General features: G+C 41.0%; 2 protein-coding genes across 2 annotated transcripts; one reads left to right on the plus strand and one right to left on the minus strand.

Annotated features, from left to right (window-relative positions):
• Positions 1-2,956: 2,956 nt before the first annotated feature.
• LOC119895836 (heart- and neural crest derivatives-expressed protein 1-like) lies at positions 2,957-6,282 on the plus strand. The gene is made up of 2 exons (XM_038709197.1): positions 2,957-3,802; positions 4,882-6,282. The coding sequence occupies exons 1-2, from the start codon at positions 3,323-3,325 to the stop codon at positions 4,975-4,977; spliced, it is 576 nt and encodes a 191-aa protein (XP_038565125.1). The 5' UTR covers positions 2,957-3,322; the 3' UTR covers positions 4,978-6,282.
• Positions 6,283-7,270: 988 nt separating this feature from the next.
• sap30l (sap30-like) lies at positions 7,271-16,602 on the minus strand. The gene is made up of 4 exons (XM_038708714.1): positions 15,872-16,602; positions 12,860-12,982; positions 11,884-11,982; positions 7,271-9,460 (listed from the first exon to the last, which is right to left on the minus strand). The coding sequence occupies exons 1-4, from the start codon at positions 16,055-16,057 to the stop codon at positions 9,329-9,331; spliced, it is 540 nt and encodes a 179-aa protein (XP_038564642.1). The 5' UTR covers positions 16,058-16,602; the 3' UTR covers positions 7,271-9,328.
• Between the last annotated feature and the right edge of the window lie 968 nt (positions 16,603-17,570).

Below are 17,570 nucleotides of genomic sequence, written 5' to 3' on the forward strand. Positions count from 1 at the left end.
AAAATATGGAGAGACTATTAAGCTGGCCAGGTCTTTCAGCACCTCCAAACGATAGCAAGTCAAGAGAAAAAGAAGATGATCAAAAAGAGGAAAAGGTTCTGGTTAAAAGTTTGAAAAGTGATGCACTGAGAGAAAGAATGAAGAGAGAAGTGGAATAAGAAGTGGAGGAGAAGAAAGGAAGAGTTAGAGGGGGATGGGAGTATGACCAGTATTGTATTTCATCTCTGTGTAGTGGACGTCTTAATCAACAGTGTCAGGTTTTCTTTCTGGAGGCTGCATGGTGTTCTTCACGCTGACAGCGGAGGTAGCATGTGAGTGGCAAACAGGACAGAGGAGGATGTGCCTTCATTCTGCTCATAAGCAGAGCCAGCTTGCATAAAAATATGTAAAATGTAACATTATTGTGTTCTGCAGACATTCAGGTGTTGAATTAAACATTAGAACCGTTTATATTTGTTAACTCGTCAGTCACTTTGAATCGCAGTATCTTGAACAAAAGATACAAAATAAATATAACACAAGAACACAAGTTAAAAAGTTGGGATCATGGTAAAAAAAAAAAAAAAAATGCTTTTATATTATGATTTTGCACATCTGAGTTCTGCATAATAAAATGCATTTCAAATTCAGCCTTTTAAAGGTTTTAGGTACAAGGCCTGTAGAAATAACATCAATAAGGAGTATTACAGTATTATCATAATGGCCACAAAGGATACAATGAAGTCTGATAAGTTCAGCAAAAGTATTAAAGAATATTGCAGAAGTGTAGTTTGTAGCCCTGAGTTTTTCAGATCTTCCGTCATTCATTTGGATTTAAGGAAAAGTTGCAATAAATCTCTCCTACATGGTTCTAGTATTTCTGCATTATGTGCTCTTTATGCGTCTCTTTGGGTTAATTTGGTCCCGTTTTAAGAATATTTTTCTGTCCATTGTTGTTATACGTTACTGTTTTGACATGTCTGTCTGTTCTCCTGTGAAAACTGCTACACAAATATATATATATATTTTTTAAAGGTTATTGTAATAACCATCATTACAAAATACTTCAGTCATGCTTTCATGGAAGAAAAAGTCAATGTTGTGAACCAAAGTATCAAAAAGTAAAAGTGCTCCCTATTACAAACGGCTCCCTTCAGAGTGTGAAATTAATGATGCATTAAAGTGAAAGCAACATTTTAGTGTTGTAGCAGCTCCAGGTGGTGGAACCTCTCTGGGTAATTTAAAATACAGCAATGCATTTTATGAGTCAATCATATGTTTTGACTGTTAAATCTGAATCTGCAAACAGACACTGGACTCCAGGGAAGCAGAAAAGAAGTGCAAAGTTGAGCAAAATGTAAATACTTAAATTCCCCTGTCTCAAAACTATACATGCACTTTATAGGTAGGCCTATGTATATTTTTGGTCATAGGCATATTATATCATTTCTATATGATTTCTTCTGTCTTTATTGTTTACTTATTTTATTTTCTTTAATGCTTTATTAGGTGCATATGACTAATAAAATGACTTTGCTCCTATGTGGTCTTATACAAAACATAAACGAACTACAAAGTATTGAGAGCAACACATTTTATTAGAACTGAAAATTTAGGGAATACTGAACTCATGTAACAAGAAACTATAAGATCGTTAACCAAAGATATGAAGAATATATGCACCAACATAATTAGTGTGACGCGCTGCATGTCGGGTTATTAGAGGAATATTTCCGTGCAGACTTCTGTGCATCGGTGTAAAATAAGGGACATAAAGTTGTGACTGATGATTATTTATTGTAACACGGGTGGACGGTGAAATATGCAGCAAAGTGCCGTGCTGTAAACAGTGAGCAGGCCAGGAGAGCTTTTATGGAATACATGTAACCTTGCTGGAGTGTGACACCTCCTGATTTATGGCTGTATTTAGATAAGACGTGACCGTAAATGGTTTCTAAATAGCGTCAAGGTCATGTGATGTAATGGGATAATGTTTTTAGGCGATGGAGATAAGATGATGTGTTTAGTGTGTGAGGAGCTGTGGGGAATTAATGCCGAGATAGAGCCGCTATAGGCCTTTTCCTTATGATGCTGAGGTATGACAACAGGCCACCGGCTGTGTCTATCCCCAAACTACCAAATAATTCATCAAACTGTTCATTTACACTTCCCAAAACGACTATTAAGTTAAGTAAGAAAATATGAATGAAAAACAAATCATTTCACATGTTCGGAGTAGATTTAAGGCGTGAAGTCTACTCTGTGAAGTTTGATTGATAAATAATTAGATACACTGTCATGTTTTCCATTTAAAAAAATCCTTCCATTATTTGTTATTTCTCAGAACATTAACCCGCGTGATGCTAAATTTATCTGGATAATCGAAAAGTTCAGTTTTTAAAAGCGGGGGTGTTAAATCTCAACATATGAAGCTTTATATCATGTATGTGGATTAAAACATTTTTTGAGTAGTCAGATAAAGCAGAGGACTGTTTCCTCTTTTCTTCTCTTTTTAATATCAGATGCGCAAATTAAAAATTCAGCGGAATTCCTGATTTAAAATTGATGTGTTCATATAATTTCCTACACGATCGACCACGAAATAAAAAGAAAATGACAAGTAATTATTTTCAACACTGAATTACAAAAACAAAAAAACAAAACAAAAAAAAACACACCTAATAAACAGCCTTAGACACACTGAGGGTTATAAAGTCTGTGCGTAAAACCTCTCCAAAACTCGACAAAATACACATTTTTACTAAATGACACATTTTTTCTCATATTCTTATATGTGCACGTCTGTGTAGCCAACATCCAACACCAACAAGCAGATATTTTCTCCTTGTGTAGTGCCGTGAGATTATGGCACCGTGGTGCATGTTGTTGCAAACCTCTCCAGACACTCCTCCCATCCTGGACGCTTTCCTCTATTGGCTGCCTCCTTTCCACGCTGACATCCAAATCATATAAACCTGGGGGCCTCACACCTTCACCGGGGTCAAATTTCTTGAGCAAATCAGAGCAGCGTCTTCGGGCAGCGGTCGGAGAAAGAAACACAAGTGGAGCCCAGCGCATCGCCGAGATTTGTTCTCTGGAATTATAAACTTTTTACGGCCGGGTTCTCCTCGGCTGAAGTCTCTTTTCGAGAATGACGACGATGTAAAAGTTGGCGGCTACGTTCGGCTTGACTCGTGCATGCATTCAGGGAAATACATATTTAAGTCTTGAATGAGTTCTGTCGGCTGTAGATCCCCGAGCAGAGACCGTTTTGGGGAGCAGCGGAGAGAGCTCGAGGGCGACGGAAAACACGGCAGCGACCACATTTGTTATCCCGCCCAGCATGAACCTAATCGGGGGCTACCAGCATCACCACCACCTGATGCACGAACCATTCCCGTTTGTCCAGCGGTGTCACCAGGATGCACCGTACTTCCAGAGCTGGGTGGTGAACCACGGCGAGGTGCCCCCGGACTTCCAGATCCAGCCGCCCTACCCGGCCGCGGAGCTCGGAGCGCCTGGAGGGACGCACGACGCCCGGCTAGAGGGTCTCCAGGCGGGGATGGGGAAGAGGAGAACGTCGGGGCCGAAGAAGGAGCGCCGGCGGACGGAGAGTATCAACACAGCTTTCGCCGAGCTGAGGGAGTGTATCCCCAACGTCCCCGCGGACACAAAACTGTCTAAAATTAAAACTTTACGCCTGGCGACCAGTTACATCGCCTACCTGATGGACGTCCTGGCCAAAGACTCCGGGGAGACGGAGGGCTTTAAAGCCGAAATTAAGAAATTTGAAAACAGGGATCTGAAAAGGAAACGAGAGCCGGTAAGTTAAGACTGCAGAAGCCTCCAAAACTTTGAAACAAAATTAGGCTACACCAAACCAAAACAGTTCAGGCCTAGTCTGGATGTAAAGTGGGTTAAAATGAAAAGACGACATTTTAAACGATATTAATCAGCAACCCAAAGGTTTAAGTCTAAATTAAACAAAACATTATTTAAGTTTTGCTTTTTTTCAGTCTGATTATTATCTGAATTATATCTACAATTCCCAGTTGAAATAATAGAAAAATATTTTTAGCCAATAGATCTAAAATATAACTGTAAATAGGCCCATTATATGTGTTTTTGATCCACCATAACAAGGCTGCAGTGGAGCTGTGAAACACTTCACCTCATTAAAATAAGCATACGGGCCAAGTTATGATCTTATTGGTAGATTTGGACCCTGATAGCTTAATACACACTGAAATCACATAAGTCACTGTTTTGCCTGTAATGCTCCAGCTGCTGATCCCCACAGTAACAACTAGCCTTCAGTTAGCCTACATCTTCATAAATGTGTACTTACATTTTTCACTTTAAATTACCTTTCCTCACAATGTAGTGTATGTAGATAACGTTTATGTTGACGATAGGTCAGTAATAAAAAAAAAATAGCTAGCCTAAATAAATTAGCCTACTTCAAAAGTAAGAGGCCCTTTATTCTTTTAAGCCTGTTACACTAAAATTTTATTTTAAAATAAGCGCCATTATTTAACAAAACATCTTATATCATAGCCTATGTGGTATATATTTTGTTACATATTTGGTTAATTCTTTTCTTTAGTCTAATGATTTGATCATTGTTTCACTGACTTTCTAAGATGTCATGGCCCTGATTGCGGCTCCAAAGCCCCCAAACTGTCGTAGGCCTATTGGTGACTGAAAACCAGCACGTAACATATTTCAGTAGGATTTTCCAGCGTGATCAGACTGATGTTAATAAGTAGAGCGGGCTAGTTAGTGTGCAGGACACGAAAATAGAGAAAATATGTTAGATCACTGTAAAGTGAGCAGACTGAGGTTGATAACAGGGTTTTTTCGCCTCCCCTGCTGAATGATAATGTGTTTTTGGTGTCGCAGACTGACGGCCTGCAGGAGTCTTTAGGAGCCGAGAAGAAGGTGAAGGGCCGGACCGGGTGGCCGCAGCAGGTCTGGGCTCTGGAGCTCAACCAGTGACCCTCTTTCCCTCCTCCTCCTCCCCTAAAAACAGAACCTCCTCACAGACTCTGGATTCAAATCAGATAAAAACCACTGACTGAACCTAAACACACCGCTGTGCGCGTGCGATGACGCGCAAAAGAGGAGAGAATTGAAAGGACAACATGCAAACAAGGCGAAGGGCCGAGGACGAGCCTCCACTTTGCTGATCTTCTCTCATGGCGTGGTTTCTTATTCTGACTCTAGGTGTTTGATATTTGTGGTATTTCTGCTTTTTGATGCCCCTCCTCCCCCCAGTACTGTAGACCAGATGTTGCCACGGTGTCAAAAACATCTGTCTCCCCTAAACATGTGTTTTTGTCTGGCGTCGAGTGGTGGTGTTTACCCACATCTGATGGCGCCGGAGCAGAAAATAAATAAATTATGTAACAAATGTGGAGTAAATGTAGATGTGTTGTGGTCCAAGAGGAACGCCATTGCAAAAGGTGCAAAAATAAAATGATTATTTTTAAAACTGTCAGTCCAGCTAACTGAGCTCCTGCGGGATTATTTTATCATCTTGATGCCAAATCATCAGCATGTTTTCAGGATGAGGTCCCACACACGGTGACAGGTGTTGGTTAATAGGTTATTATCCAATCAGAAATAACTTGTAACGCTCAATTATCTGTACTTTAACTCTAACTTTAACAGACAGCTGCGGCACACTGCGTGCTGTGAATTGGGAATTTAAATGATCATGAATAGGCCTTTTACTATCGGGATGCATGAAGTTGTTGTTTCGTTACACAGGAGAGTTTAGAAAACAACACAACACCCCTGCATGATGTTAAAACAAAAATTAAAACATTAATTAATTAACCAATGAAACAGTTGATAGATAATAGATTATAACAAGCAAATAAAGTACTGCCTGATCACTGGATTTGGATTTTAAGCGGGCAGCCTTCTTTGTAATGTCATGCAGCGGGAAGGAAGGAAATAAAAATAAAAACAGGCCTACAGAAATCATCTGAGCACAAACTCTTTTTTATTTTTATTTTTTTGTCAGAGTTTTCTCCATCAGAATTCGTGTTCTGTCAACTTTACCGGCTGTTGTTGTTTCTTGTGGGAAATAATTGAATTTACTGAATCTACCTCAAAATTAACGTCACCGCCTTGAGAAGAGGACGAGGACGAAACACTCGCCACCGCGCAGCTTTCACTCCAACACACTACAACAAAAAGGTTGATTACTGTACCAAATGTTGATGGACATGCTCATTGGATGTGAAGTTAGGCTATATATATAGTTCCGTAAATAAATGAACTATTTTAAAGACACTCCAGCTGCTGGTTTTCTTATTTAACGGCTTTCTTCAACAGGGAATTTATCGCAAATAAACAGACTTTATTCCTCCCAAAACCAGGCCTCGTCTTTTTTCCCCTTATGTGTTGGGCGAATAACGATAATAATGATGAAGAATGACATGCTTTAGTAATAATTTAAGAAGGAATTCATTTTTAAATATTTTTTCTTATTGAACATAATTCCAGAATATTGGCCTCTTTTTCACAATCACACCAGCCAGGTTACACATTTAGATTTCTAACTTTTACACAATACAAATATGAAAGTTCAATTTTAATTTAACGTCAGGACTGTTTTTTTACCCCCCCCCCCCCCCCCCCTTATAATGTCCCAATTATCCCAATTATCCCGAGTAGCTACTCAGAGAATTAATAATTGGCTCAGATGTCAAGAATTTTACACAATTTTCATCCCACGTGAATTTTCTTAAAATTTCCAGTGAAATAGTATCTTCTCCTCCTGCTGGTGATTAGTCATACATGCACCATTTTATTCTAGGAATGGATGACTGTAATAATTAATAACAAAACTCTTATTTAATGGGCTTCTGCTTTGAAAGACCTTTAGCTCCAGTAATGAAGTGTGGAACTGAAACAGCGGCGTCCGGTCTGCACAAAATGTTTGACCTTCATTTTTTGTGTGTGTGTTGTTTGTTTTGTTTTCCTCTAAAAGTCTCCATGTGTTTTGAAATGCAACCCCCCTCCAATTAATCAGAAGGTCTACCATGACACCTAGTGTTCAATGGATGTTACTGAAACAACACAGCTTTCAAAAAAAAAAAATTAAAAAAGTCTTCACCTACAAAGACAAATTCAGTCTGGCTGCATTTTCCTTTGATGCTCAAATCAAAAAGTTAAGAATTAAACGGATATTATTTTCATGGCATCTTTATCTATGTAAAGTCTGAAAATTGCTCCAACATGTTGATCAATTCCCGAATGAACAGAGATGAAACGCTTCTGCCTGTACAATACATTTATTATCATCATCATCAACAATAAAAGCAGCCATATTTAAATAGTTTTTTTTTTTTTCTACAACAATTAGGTTAACGTGGCCTGGCCTACATGTTAATAAAGGTGGGTGTTATCTACATGACACTAACAAACCTACAAGCAAAACTGAAAATATATCACACTAAAAATAAAAATAATAACCCTGTCAAAAGTAGACGAGCTCAGTGTGGTGGACAAACTTAAATACTGTGGGTGACAGAGGACACAGAGTTCGGAAAAGTCCCAATAGAAAACCCCTAACTGTGTGCTATCTATGTTGTCTCCTCCATAAATAAAACACAGTTTAAGAGTTGTCTGGAGGTTTCAGCAGTGCTTTAAACATTTAAATAAAACATGGGGGTTTTTATTCAACAAGTAACGACAAACTTCAATCCTGTTCTCTCTGCTTCAAACAGAGGACCTGCTGTGCTTTTGGACTCTGGAACTGTAGTCATTTCATATTTAGAGATATATATTTTTTTTTTTACAAACTACACAATGAATCGATTATTTGAATAATCGATATTAATAATTAAGAAAAAAGTCAAAGTCACTGTTCTTCAATGTTTAGATTTGAATGTAAATCATTTAAGAGCTCACGATGGTTATAAACTCCAGCTAAAAAGAAATCCAGTTACGGTGCAATCCCAAATTATATCCATGTTAACGACTTTCCTGGGGACGCATGTGAAGCAGAAGGACTATTTCAAACTGGACATACAAATGTAAAAAAACTTAAGACTTGCGTAGAAAACTTCCAGTAAAATTGTGGTATTTGCTGGGCGATTTGGAAGGAAGGCATCCATGTTTTAATTTGATAAATTATTCAAAAGGGAAAAAAACCCCCAAAACATTTCATTATTTTACAGGCCAACTTATCAACACAGCTTCTTGAAATACATCCAGGTATCAAATCAAGAGTTGAGACATTCTTAAATATTAAAATGATGCTAATAATTATTCTGACCCCACACAAACACTCACGTTCCACAAAAAAAAATTAAAAAAACAAGACTGAGAAACCAAAATCATATATGCAGAAAGACAACTTTATACAACTTAAAGGGATAGAAAACTAGGCTACAAAGAAACAAAAAATAAAATAAGAAATTAGCTACCAACAAATGCGGTGTACAGAAAAATAATGTGTGTTCAGACGTACATAAAACAGCTAGCAAGAAGTGAAAGAGTGGACCCCAACCAAATGCTACATCATTCACCACCGTCAGTCTTTAAATGCATCACGTCCGGTTGGAGTGAAAGTGGACTAAAAGATTAAAGATCAGGATCGAGATCGGCTTGTTTTATTCGTTTTAGACATTATTGAGAATGAAGGTTTCCGAGACCTTTGTGCCACTGAAAAAAACGTGGCGAACCGACCCCGAGCCCTGATATGCTAGATGTAATGTCAGCGAAGGCAGCGCCCCTCTCCAACAATTCATTCATTCAGAATAACAAAATAAACAAACAAATAGCTAACCCACCCCCAAACACGGCTGTTTGGCACAAGCATCTCTCGCGATGAACTTAACAGTCAAATTGGCAAAGAAAGAAAAAAAATTCCCCTAAATTACCAACAAACACAGTTTGTTTTCTCACTCTTAAGGCAGCTATATTTGTACATTGCATTCGAACAAGTTAGTTAAGATCGGACGCTGTTCTTTTGTACATATTGACAGTTACATTACAGCTCGACGACGTGAAACCCTGCGGAGTCCTGGACCTCGACCGTCTTTAGGGACCCGGCTTTAGCGGAGGAGAGGAAATGCATTGGAGGCGGATCCACCGTTGAGACAACATGCGCAGAGGCCGTTTTTACGTGAAGAGAGCAAAATGAGCGAAGGTGAACTCGTCCCACCCTGAAGTCTCCTTCATTTCCGTTAGATGGACGGGCGACGGGGCTGCAAAGGGAGCTGGTTTTGGCTGCTGTTAGTGGTGTCCAGGTTTTGTGAGAAGCTGCTGCTGTTGCTCGTCATTACTGTTGATTCTGTTGTAGCTACAGCCGCTGTGGTCGTTGGGAATTTCAGTCCAGCGGTTTGCCTCCGCCGTCGCCTTTCTGGTCCAAGCGGCTCTTACTGCTCTTCACCATGTAGATAAAGTAGGTCAGCGTCTCCTTCTCGTTCACCGGGATGTTCCTAAAGTGACGACTCACCGTCTACAGAGGGGGAGAAAGAAAAGGGTTTAAAGAAAGTTTACGCCTCCCATGTTCATCTACATAGCATTTATAAGCATGAACCATCTGATGTTCAGGATAAGAAGAATATTTTACGCCATTAGGAGCTTCTTAATACTGCCGTGGTGCAATATTATATTACAAACAATATTAATATTAACGATTCTTAACATTCATAAAATATATACTGATCACTATTGATGAACCCCACAAAGATTATAATAGCAGAATTTGTAGCTGCGTGCAATTCTCGGCAGCACTCTCTGTGGGAAACACCGCTTTTCGTTCATCGCGGCTCCTTCTTCAGCAGAACTGTGACAACAGCTGCTCTAAAAAGTCGCATCAATTCCGATCTGACCGTCCAGACTGAGGTTGCATTTCAAAAGATCAGATTCCGTGTGACTTGGCCTGTTGACACTGGTATAAAAAGATCAGATCTGAGTCACGTATGAGCAAGACAAAAACAGATTTGGATCACTTTGGCCTGCAGTCTGAATGTTTTATTGTTGATTTTTTTAAATGACAGATCATTAAAAACACAACAGTGTGCTAAAATCTTTGAAGACACTAACAACTGATTATTTTCCAGTGGGAGACTTTCAATCAGGACTTAACTGAAGTCTAAGTAACAATTGTTTGCGTTTATGAAGCCTCTATGCAGCCTCTCACTGCTCTGCTGAGCAGCCACTGGAACAGCTGTAACTGGTTGTAAGCTGTTGACTGGTGCTTTATTAATGATGTGGGAGGCTCATTAAAAGCAGGGCCTGAACCTGACTAAAAGCCTGGGGAAACATTCAACTTGCAGCCCAGTTTGAGTCACGTATCCGACAGCCGGGTCACAATACCTCCTGTATGCAGCGCTCTCTGTAGGTATTTGTAAGGAGGAGGGCCGGGGCCAGCTGCACAAGTCCACCTGTCGATTTGGTCAAACAATCTGCCCGTGACCAATTACTGTGGAATAGGACCGGCAGCACCGTGTATATCACAGTAAATGAGTAACATAGAGCTGAGAAGACCGAGGCCGGGCATGCCTAATGAGGGCCGGTCAGAGGACTTCAGCTGTATTTTTAGGCCACTGGGAATTTTGAGTTGGAATATTGACCTTATGGGGTTGCTGTAACCCGTCAGATTAAAGCCCGGGACATACTTGCTTTTAAGTATGCAAGATGGCTGCCACGTGTATCCTGCGTTCCTTTGGAGCGTAGGTTGTGCACGTCTCCAGAAATTAAGGAAGGATGATCCGGCCCTGATCTGCTCCCTAGTGGATTCAAGCTTAATCCTCTAGGTACACGCCGGAGCCCGTCGACGGTCTTTTTTTATTTCACACAGACACAAGAGACATATGCCTGTAAGTATTTGCATCTATGTCGTTCAGGATGTTAAGCATATGAAGCAGAATGTGTTGTTATAGTAAGATTATATTATTGCAATGCTAAGGTCTGTTAGCATGTTAATGGAGATTCCCATTATATGTTAGCATGGAGCTAACTGTGAAAGTGTTATTTGTATGCATCAATATGATCGGCTGGAATATCGATGCAGTATGTGGAAAAATCTTTAGCAATATACTGCTGTATTGATGTTTTGGCACACCGCTACTACCCTCAGGACTCTGTTGGCAGAGAAATTAAATTCAAGTTTCCTGAGTTCACTTAAGGCTCGTGCAGACTACACGACTTTCAGCGTCGGCCGATGGCTGTGTCTATTACGCTACACTTGAAGTCGTTGTGGCGTTCACACTACGTGACTCATCGGTGACAGGGGGGGTCACACGCTACACGAGCTGACAGCAACTCCGTCACCAGACGCTGGTCTCCAAACCACGTTGGTCAAGAAAACACACCTGAAATGTGAAACGGGAAATGACGCGAACCTACAGACAAAACAGCTGTTTGTTATTATAAAGATAGAAATTATAAGGACAAAGAATCTGGGTGAAAGGATGGATTAACACACGCATGTAGCAGGGATTGTCTGAGCTACAGAGAGAGCTGGAGGGGAGTAAAAGTGTTTTGCGGTGGAAAAGCAGCTGCCTGCTCTTTGGCTGGATGTGTCGGCCGACTCCTCCAGATATTTGGCGTGCTAGATATCTGGCAGACGTCGGCGATGTGTCAGAAATGTGTCAGGGAGCCGTTTTGATGAGTCATTGAGTAGTTCACACACTGGCGACCACCGATCGACTGCTGATTTACTCCCGATCACAGCCGGACGGTCGCCGAGCGGCAAATCGGGCTAAAAATCGTGTCGTGTGAACAAGGCTTTAAATGATTCATGTGGTGAAAACATATATGCAGTATTGGCAAGGTGCCATGGTCCATGCTGTACACGTGATACACAGTGCAAAGGACAAGACAGCCAACATGAACAACATCTCTACATTGATTCAGTACTTAGTATGCTTTTACCTCTGCCAGCTGGGCCTTGTTGAGTCCGGGCCTGGTCTGCAGCTTGTAGTGTCGCTTGTAGCGTCTCAACGTGTTCACCTGCAGCTGGAAAAGGTCAACCTGAAAACACAACACAGGGCCCATTTAGACCTGGCATTCAAATGTGTCTCCAGTGTCCACATTGAGATCCGACAGTTCTGTCCAACTCAAACAACAAACAAAACAACAACAACAAAAAACGTCCTATAACTGCAGCCGGTAGAAGAACTTTCTGAACTGTGGGCTGGATTTCCACCTTTTTCCTCCCCCTTCAGTGGTGCACTGATGTAACAGCTCAGGAGGAAAGTGAAACTTAGGTTTAGCCTGACATTGTTTCTTTTCTTCACAATGTGTAATAAGTTGAGAAAGACTTTAACTCAACAGCACATGAGTTCATGCACCACACTGTAAGGACACACTATGTGCTTTCAGACTTTGGATTTTACTTGCAGAAGACAGCGACTGATTGTGCAAGGATTGACAACGCATGTGCGTTTACACCGAATCCCTGACTGCCTCCAGAGCTGGTTTGGTAGATCGGATCACAACGCGACTTGGGTGCATATACACCTGTACTTTCATGAGGTCAAGCACAATCTGATCACCTAAATCACATTTTAATGGGAGGTAAGAGACGAGGATGCAGTCAGTGAATAAAGACAGATCCCACCTCCATTTCGGGCTCCCAGAAGCTTCTGCCTCTTTTTAAGCTTTAAAATGAGATTTATTGAACTTTGGGCCATTCCAACAATAAGCACTTACTGCACAACTAATAATAATAAACTTTATTTATACAGCACTGGTAATGGTGGTGATGCAAGCAAGTTCCACCATGAGCTGACGTTTTTAAAGGCTTCCTGTGCCCCGTCATTGTGTTTTCTTTTGTTCCTCTGCAAAGCTTCTTCCTCTATAGTGCTTAAACCACAATTTCTTTGTTGAACACCGAGTCCCACATTACCTCAGGCACTTCCACATCATGATCCGGGGACTCCCCGCCATCGTCACTGGTCTTCCTCTTCCTCTTGTTACGGACGCTCTGGATGAAGTTCTTGTGGAAGTCACAGATGTAGAGGTGTCGCACCTATAAAAGATATTAACGAGTATTAAAAGTCTACTGTGTACAAAACCTCACACAGCAGCGGTCTCGCAGCAATACTCTCTGGTAGACTAAGCCGGCTATCGTTTAAAATCCTTCAGTACTGATTTCAATATAATGCCAAAACAAAACTTTTTTTTTTTACCCAACTTTAAAAAGGAATATAAAAACTGTTTGCCTGTAATAAAACTCAACTTTAGTTTCAATTCAAACACATAATCATCCACAAACAGCCGTACAAGAACATCAAGATAAAATAGTGTGAAACATGCGAAGCTGTGACTTAAAGAAAACAGGAAGTATCAAAGATTGTACTTTATCGTTACTGATAAAACTGAAGGCACAGACACATCAGCCCTGACTGATCAGCTGAACATCAACATTAATTCGGTCCTCCTGTAAACTCGTGTGCATTTACTCCTCTGGGCCACGTGAATCACAACATGCGACATGTCACATGAACCCCAGCATGCCAGGAAAAACAACAGAACACAGACACTCAAGACAACTGAGCTCATTCCTCTGGCTGCGCTGCCTGACCAACAACATCCTCTCCAGCAGTCTTGGATCACATGAAAGGGCCCCGATACAATGAAGCCTGTACAGCAGAGCGGTTTAGAGCAGCCACAACAGCACATTAGTTAGACATCCTGAGCTGGAGGCCCCTACCGACCCCCTGGTTCCTCCAACTCTTTGCGCATTTCGTATGCACGCATGCTGTTGCGTTAAGCACTCATCATCATCATCCACATGTACAGGGTGCGTAGCAGATTACACATGGCAGGAATATGACTCTGCCTACAGGTTGGCTTTGTATTTGTGGTGATGTAATCAAAGTCGAAGGAAAATGCAGCAAGTGAGCGTCACACCAACTGAAATAAATAAAGATAGTTGAGCTAGATCTTGACACAGGAACCCAAACGGACGGGAATACTAAATACTGCGACTGTGCCTGGCATTCATATATTAAAGATGAAATCAAGAACAGGAGCCCCCTTTAAATTTTTGTGCCGACGTTGGTTGACTGATTAGCTGACAGACAACAAATAAGCTAAATCTCAGGAGCAAATAATTCTTTTCTCTGCGTTATATCACTGTGTACTGATTCGTTTTGTTCGTACAGTCCAGTTCATCTCTGTTGCTTTTATGTTTTACGTAAAGCACTTTGAATGGCCTTTATTGGGCCGGACAATAAAAGTGCAATAATTATTGTGATATCATTTTCTTCAATAACAATGTAACAAATGTTTGATTTAAATCACGAACGAATTCGCACTTAATTTTACTATTAAGATATTTTGTTGGGGAAAAACGTTTACTAAATATTACACGTGCATATTTGTTGAAAAGGATTTTATCATTTTAATACTTTTTGAAAGTTCTGCCTCAGACTTGTTAACTGATCCACTATTAACCATCTGATTTTTCTACTTTCACTCAGGAGCAAAAATCAACCTTTAAACAAGATAAAGAAATAATGACTTGACATTTATCGATATCAAATGATATGATATTTTTTTTATCATTTACAAATAAACTCGCCTTACACAATAACAAGCTGCCACACAATGAAGGTAAGGACTCCAAGGCCCCTGGGGGTCTGGGGCTTTAGCACAGTCCAGCCTGGTTAGTTATATGTTTGTGCCAATTGTCCAGCTCCACAGCTTTCTCATTGTGTTCTGGCAAGACACTGTTATGACCCGCGGTGATGTTGGTCATTTGTTTTCTTTCACCCTGCACTGTCAGCTGTTCTCCTCCCTTAGTGTGTGTGTGTGTGTGTGTGTGTGTGTGTAGGTAATGGGGAACAGGTGGGCGCCCTGGACAGGGCTAGCAGAGTTGATTGCTGCATCATGATTGGTCATTGATCATTTTAAACCCCAGCTGACAGAAACCTGTGAATTGTAGATATGAATCCTTTCGAGTAGGGAAAAACACAACTGAGTGATTTTGAACATTGTTTGTGAGAACCTAGATTTGTTGGCCCAAGCTATTGTTTGTTACAAACAAACAGATAGTCACTGTTGTAGCAAAAAATATGCATTAGCAGTACAAATAGGAGTGAAACCCTTTCTGTTTTGACTGTTTTCTTTAAAATAAAGGCTTAGGTTAGTGCTTTGTCTTTTCTTTAGTTTGTTTAGGGAAGTCTTTTTGTTCCTTGTTTTGGGCACTGATCCACTCTGAGTAGGTAAAACTGCTAATTTGTAGATTCCCTTTGTTCTCTGGCCTTGCTTGGGAGTGTGGAGCCACACTATATGGTGCCTACTAGACCTTGAACATAAACACACACACACACCATTTAGCGCTGCAGTGCAAGTAGGCCACTTTTTAAACGCCCAAATGCGCTTGTCATTTAAAACTACAGTGCGTTGAGGGAACAAAAAGTGGCACAAAGCGCAAAACTATGAGACAAAAACTGACGTGAGGGAGAACTTACAGCTCCAGCCGGGTGTCGAGTGCAGCTTTGAGATACACTGCGTGTGTTTTCTGCAGTTTGTGCCTCTTAGGAACGAGGCTCAGCGACACAAGTTGGCAACAGCCATTTTACGAAGAGCAGCGGAGGCGTGTTTGAGGAAACTTTTGCAGTGACAGAAAGCTGCAAGTTGGTGACATTTAAACCGGGCGAGAACAGATTCAGTTACACCAACAACAATAAACGAGGAGGAGGAGGAGAAGCCGTGAATGTGCCATTTCCCCCCCTTTCTTCCGGTTAACTAACGCCAACCAGCTAACAGCTAACTCCCATAATCGGACAGCTGAAGAGTCTGAAGTTTCTCCATGAGCTAACTTTCAGCTATCCTCTTACACCCCTCACTCGTGTTTAGCTTTCAAGACAGACAAACGTGGGTCTTGTAAAAGATAAATAAATCCACTTACACTCTTGTCGATGTCCAGTTTGAGCTTCTTCTGCGAAATGCTTTTCTGGATCCTCTTGCTGAAGGAGGCGTTTCCAGCTGACCGGCCGCAGCGCTCCCCGTCCTCGATCAGACAGCAGCTCTGTCCGTAAAACGGCGGAGCAGGCGGTCCGTCGTGGCTGTCCTCCTCTGTGCTGAACCCATTCATTCTGTACGACTGTAATGCTCGTCTCTCTTTGTTTTGAAAAGCACTAGTACAAAAAACAAACAAATCTGTACAAAAGTGTCTTGTTCACGCTTTGCCCTTTTTGTGAAAGACAATCCGCTTAGCTAGCTAGCTAGCTAGCTTGGCTAAGTAGCTAGTTAACGAGCTCGCGTTTTATCCCGACTCCTGCGACTTAAATCGAAACACAGCAGCCTCTGGTTAGAGACATATTCCTGCAGATCTGGGTCAGATTTACGCCAGAAAAAAACGCTGCTGCTAATGTCAGCTAGCTCCAGTGCTAACGGTAGTTAGTAGCACCGCAAGGTGGCTGAGCTGCCGCTAACGAACAAATTCCTCCGGTGAGACCGCCGCTGTTTGTCGCTGTAACGAACCGCAACAACAATTTAATACGATTACAACCTAAAAGGCGACAACCGGCTACAGCAGATGACACAACTTCGAACAAATCCTGTATTTAAACAACACGCACCTCAACAATCGCGGTACTCTTTTCAGAACAAGCTCGTACAATGGACGTGCTCCGTCTCTTTGGCGGAAGTTCCCCATCGCGGACGCCGATTGGGCAATTTTGCATAAAGGCGGGTTTAGCGTGCGAACGTCGCTGCTCCATTGGTTGTAAGAAACATCAATCTTCTTAGTTAGCGGCTTTTCCTGTTATCAGTCGGCGTCGTGGTTTTTTAAACTATGAGCAAGAGTTTAAAAAAGGTGGCGTCAGCCGCTGAAGGGGTTTTAAACTACACGCAGCAGACTTCCGATTGTAAATCTGCGTCAACTTTCATAATTAATAACTTGTGATGAATTTTAACAGCTCGACTACTTGATAAGTTGATCTAAATGCACATGCATGAAAGGGGAAATCCACTTTCACAAGCCGGAGACTGAAGTTCGGCTCTTCGGAGGTTGTTGACACGACGGCTTAGTAAAGATGTTTTTTGTTTTATGACTCCTTCATTATAACAACTTCTGTTTGTATTACTCCCGTCTGATACTAACCCACAGGAGTCTTTATTTTGGAGTCCCTGGGTCACATAACATGGAAGCTTTTGGGAGGGAAAAAGCTGTTTTTCCTATATAAATGTTTCTATAAAAGAATATTCACTCATATTGAATATGAAGGGGCGGGTCTATTTTGCCCTGTGTTGCAGTACAATTCGGCGTTGGTTTGGTATTCCTAAATCACATGACACGGAAGCTATGGAGAGAAAAAAAGAAGAAGCTGGTTTCCCATAAAAATATTAAAATAAATACAATATAATAGTAATTTTGCTCTATGTATTACTGCAATTCGGCATAGGTTTTGAGTCTCTGAATCACATGGCACAGAACCTATTGAAATAAAAAGCTGTTTTTTCATAAAAATAAAAATATAAAATAGAATATTCACCCAAATTTAATATGAAGGGGTGTGTCTATTATGCCCTTTGTAGTAGTACAATTCGGCATTTGTTTGGTAACCCTGACTCACATGACATGGAAGCTGTTGAAACTTATATAA

The sequence above is a fragment of the Micropterus salmoides genome, unplaced genomic scaffold (assembly GCF_014851395.1).
Source record: "Micropterus salmoides isolate LMB-PRFRI ecotype aquatic unplaced genomic scaffold, ASM1485139v1 Ms_hic_scaffold_9, whole genome shotgun sequence".
NCBI classification, from domain to species: Eukaryota; Metazoa; Chordata; class Actinopteri; order Centrarchiformes; family Centrarchidae; genus Micropterus; species Micropterus salmoides.

Bases quoted from the DNA above. Each gene is read 5' to 3' on its own strand.
- sap30l (XM_038708714.1), bottom strand. From the start codon at position 16,057: ATGAATGGGTTCAGCACAGAGGAGGACAGCCACGACGGACCGCCTGCT. The intron at 11,983-12,859 runs GTAATGTGGGAC...TTGTGTTTTCAG, and splicing joins ATGATGTGGAAGTGCCTGAG to GTTGACCTTTTCCAGCTGCA. The intron at 9,461-11,883 runs GTAAAAGCATAC...CCCCCTCTGTAG, and splicing joins ACAAGGCCCAGCTGGCAGAG to ACGGTGAGTCGTCACTTTAG.
- LOC119895836 (XM_038709197.1), top strand. From the start codon at position 3,323: ATGAACCTAATCGGGGGCTACCAGCATCACCACCACCTGATGCACGAA. The intron at 3,803-4,881 runs GTAAGTTAAGAC...TTGGTGTCGCAG, and splicing joins TGAAAAGGAAACGAGAGCCG to ACTGACGGCCTGCAGGAGTC.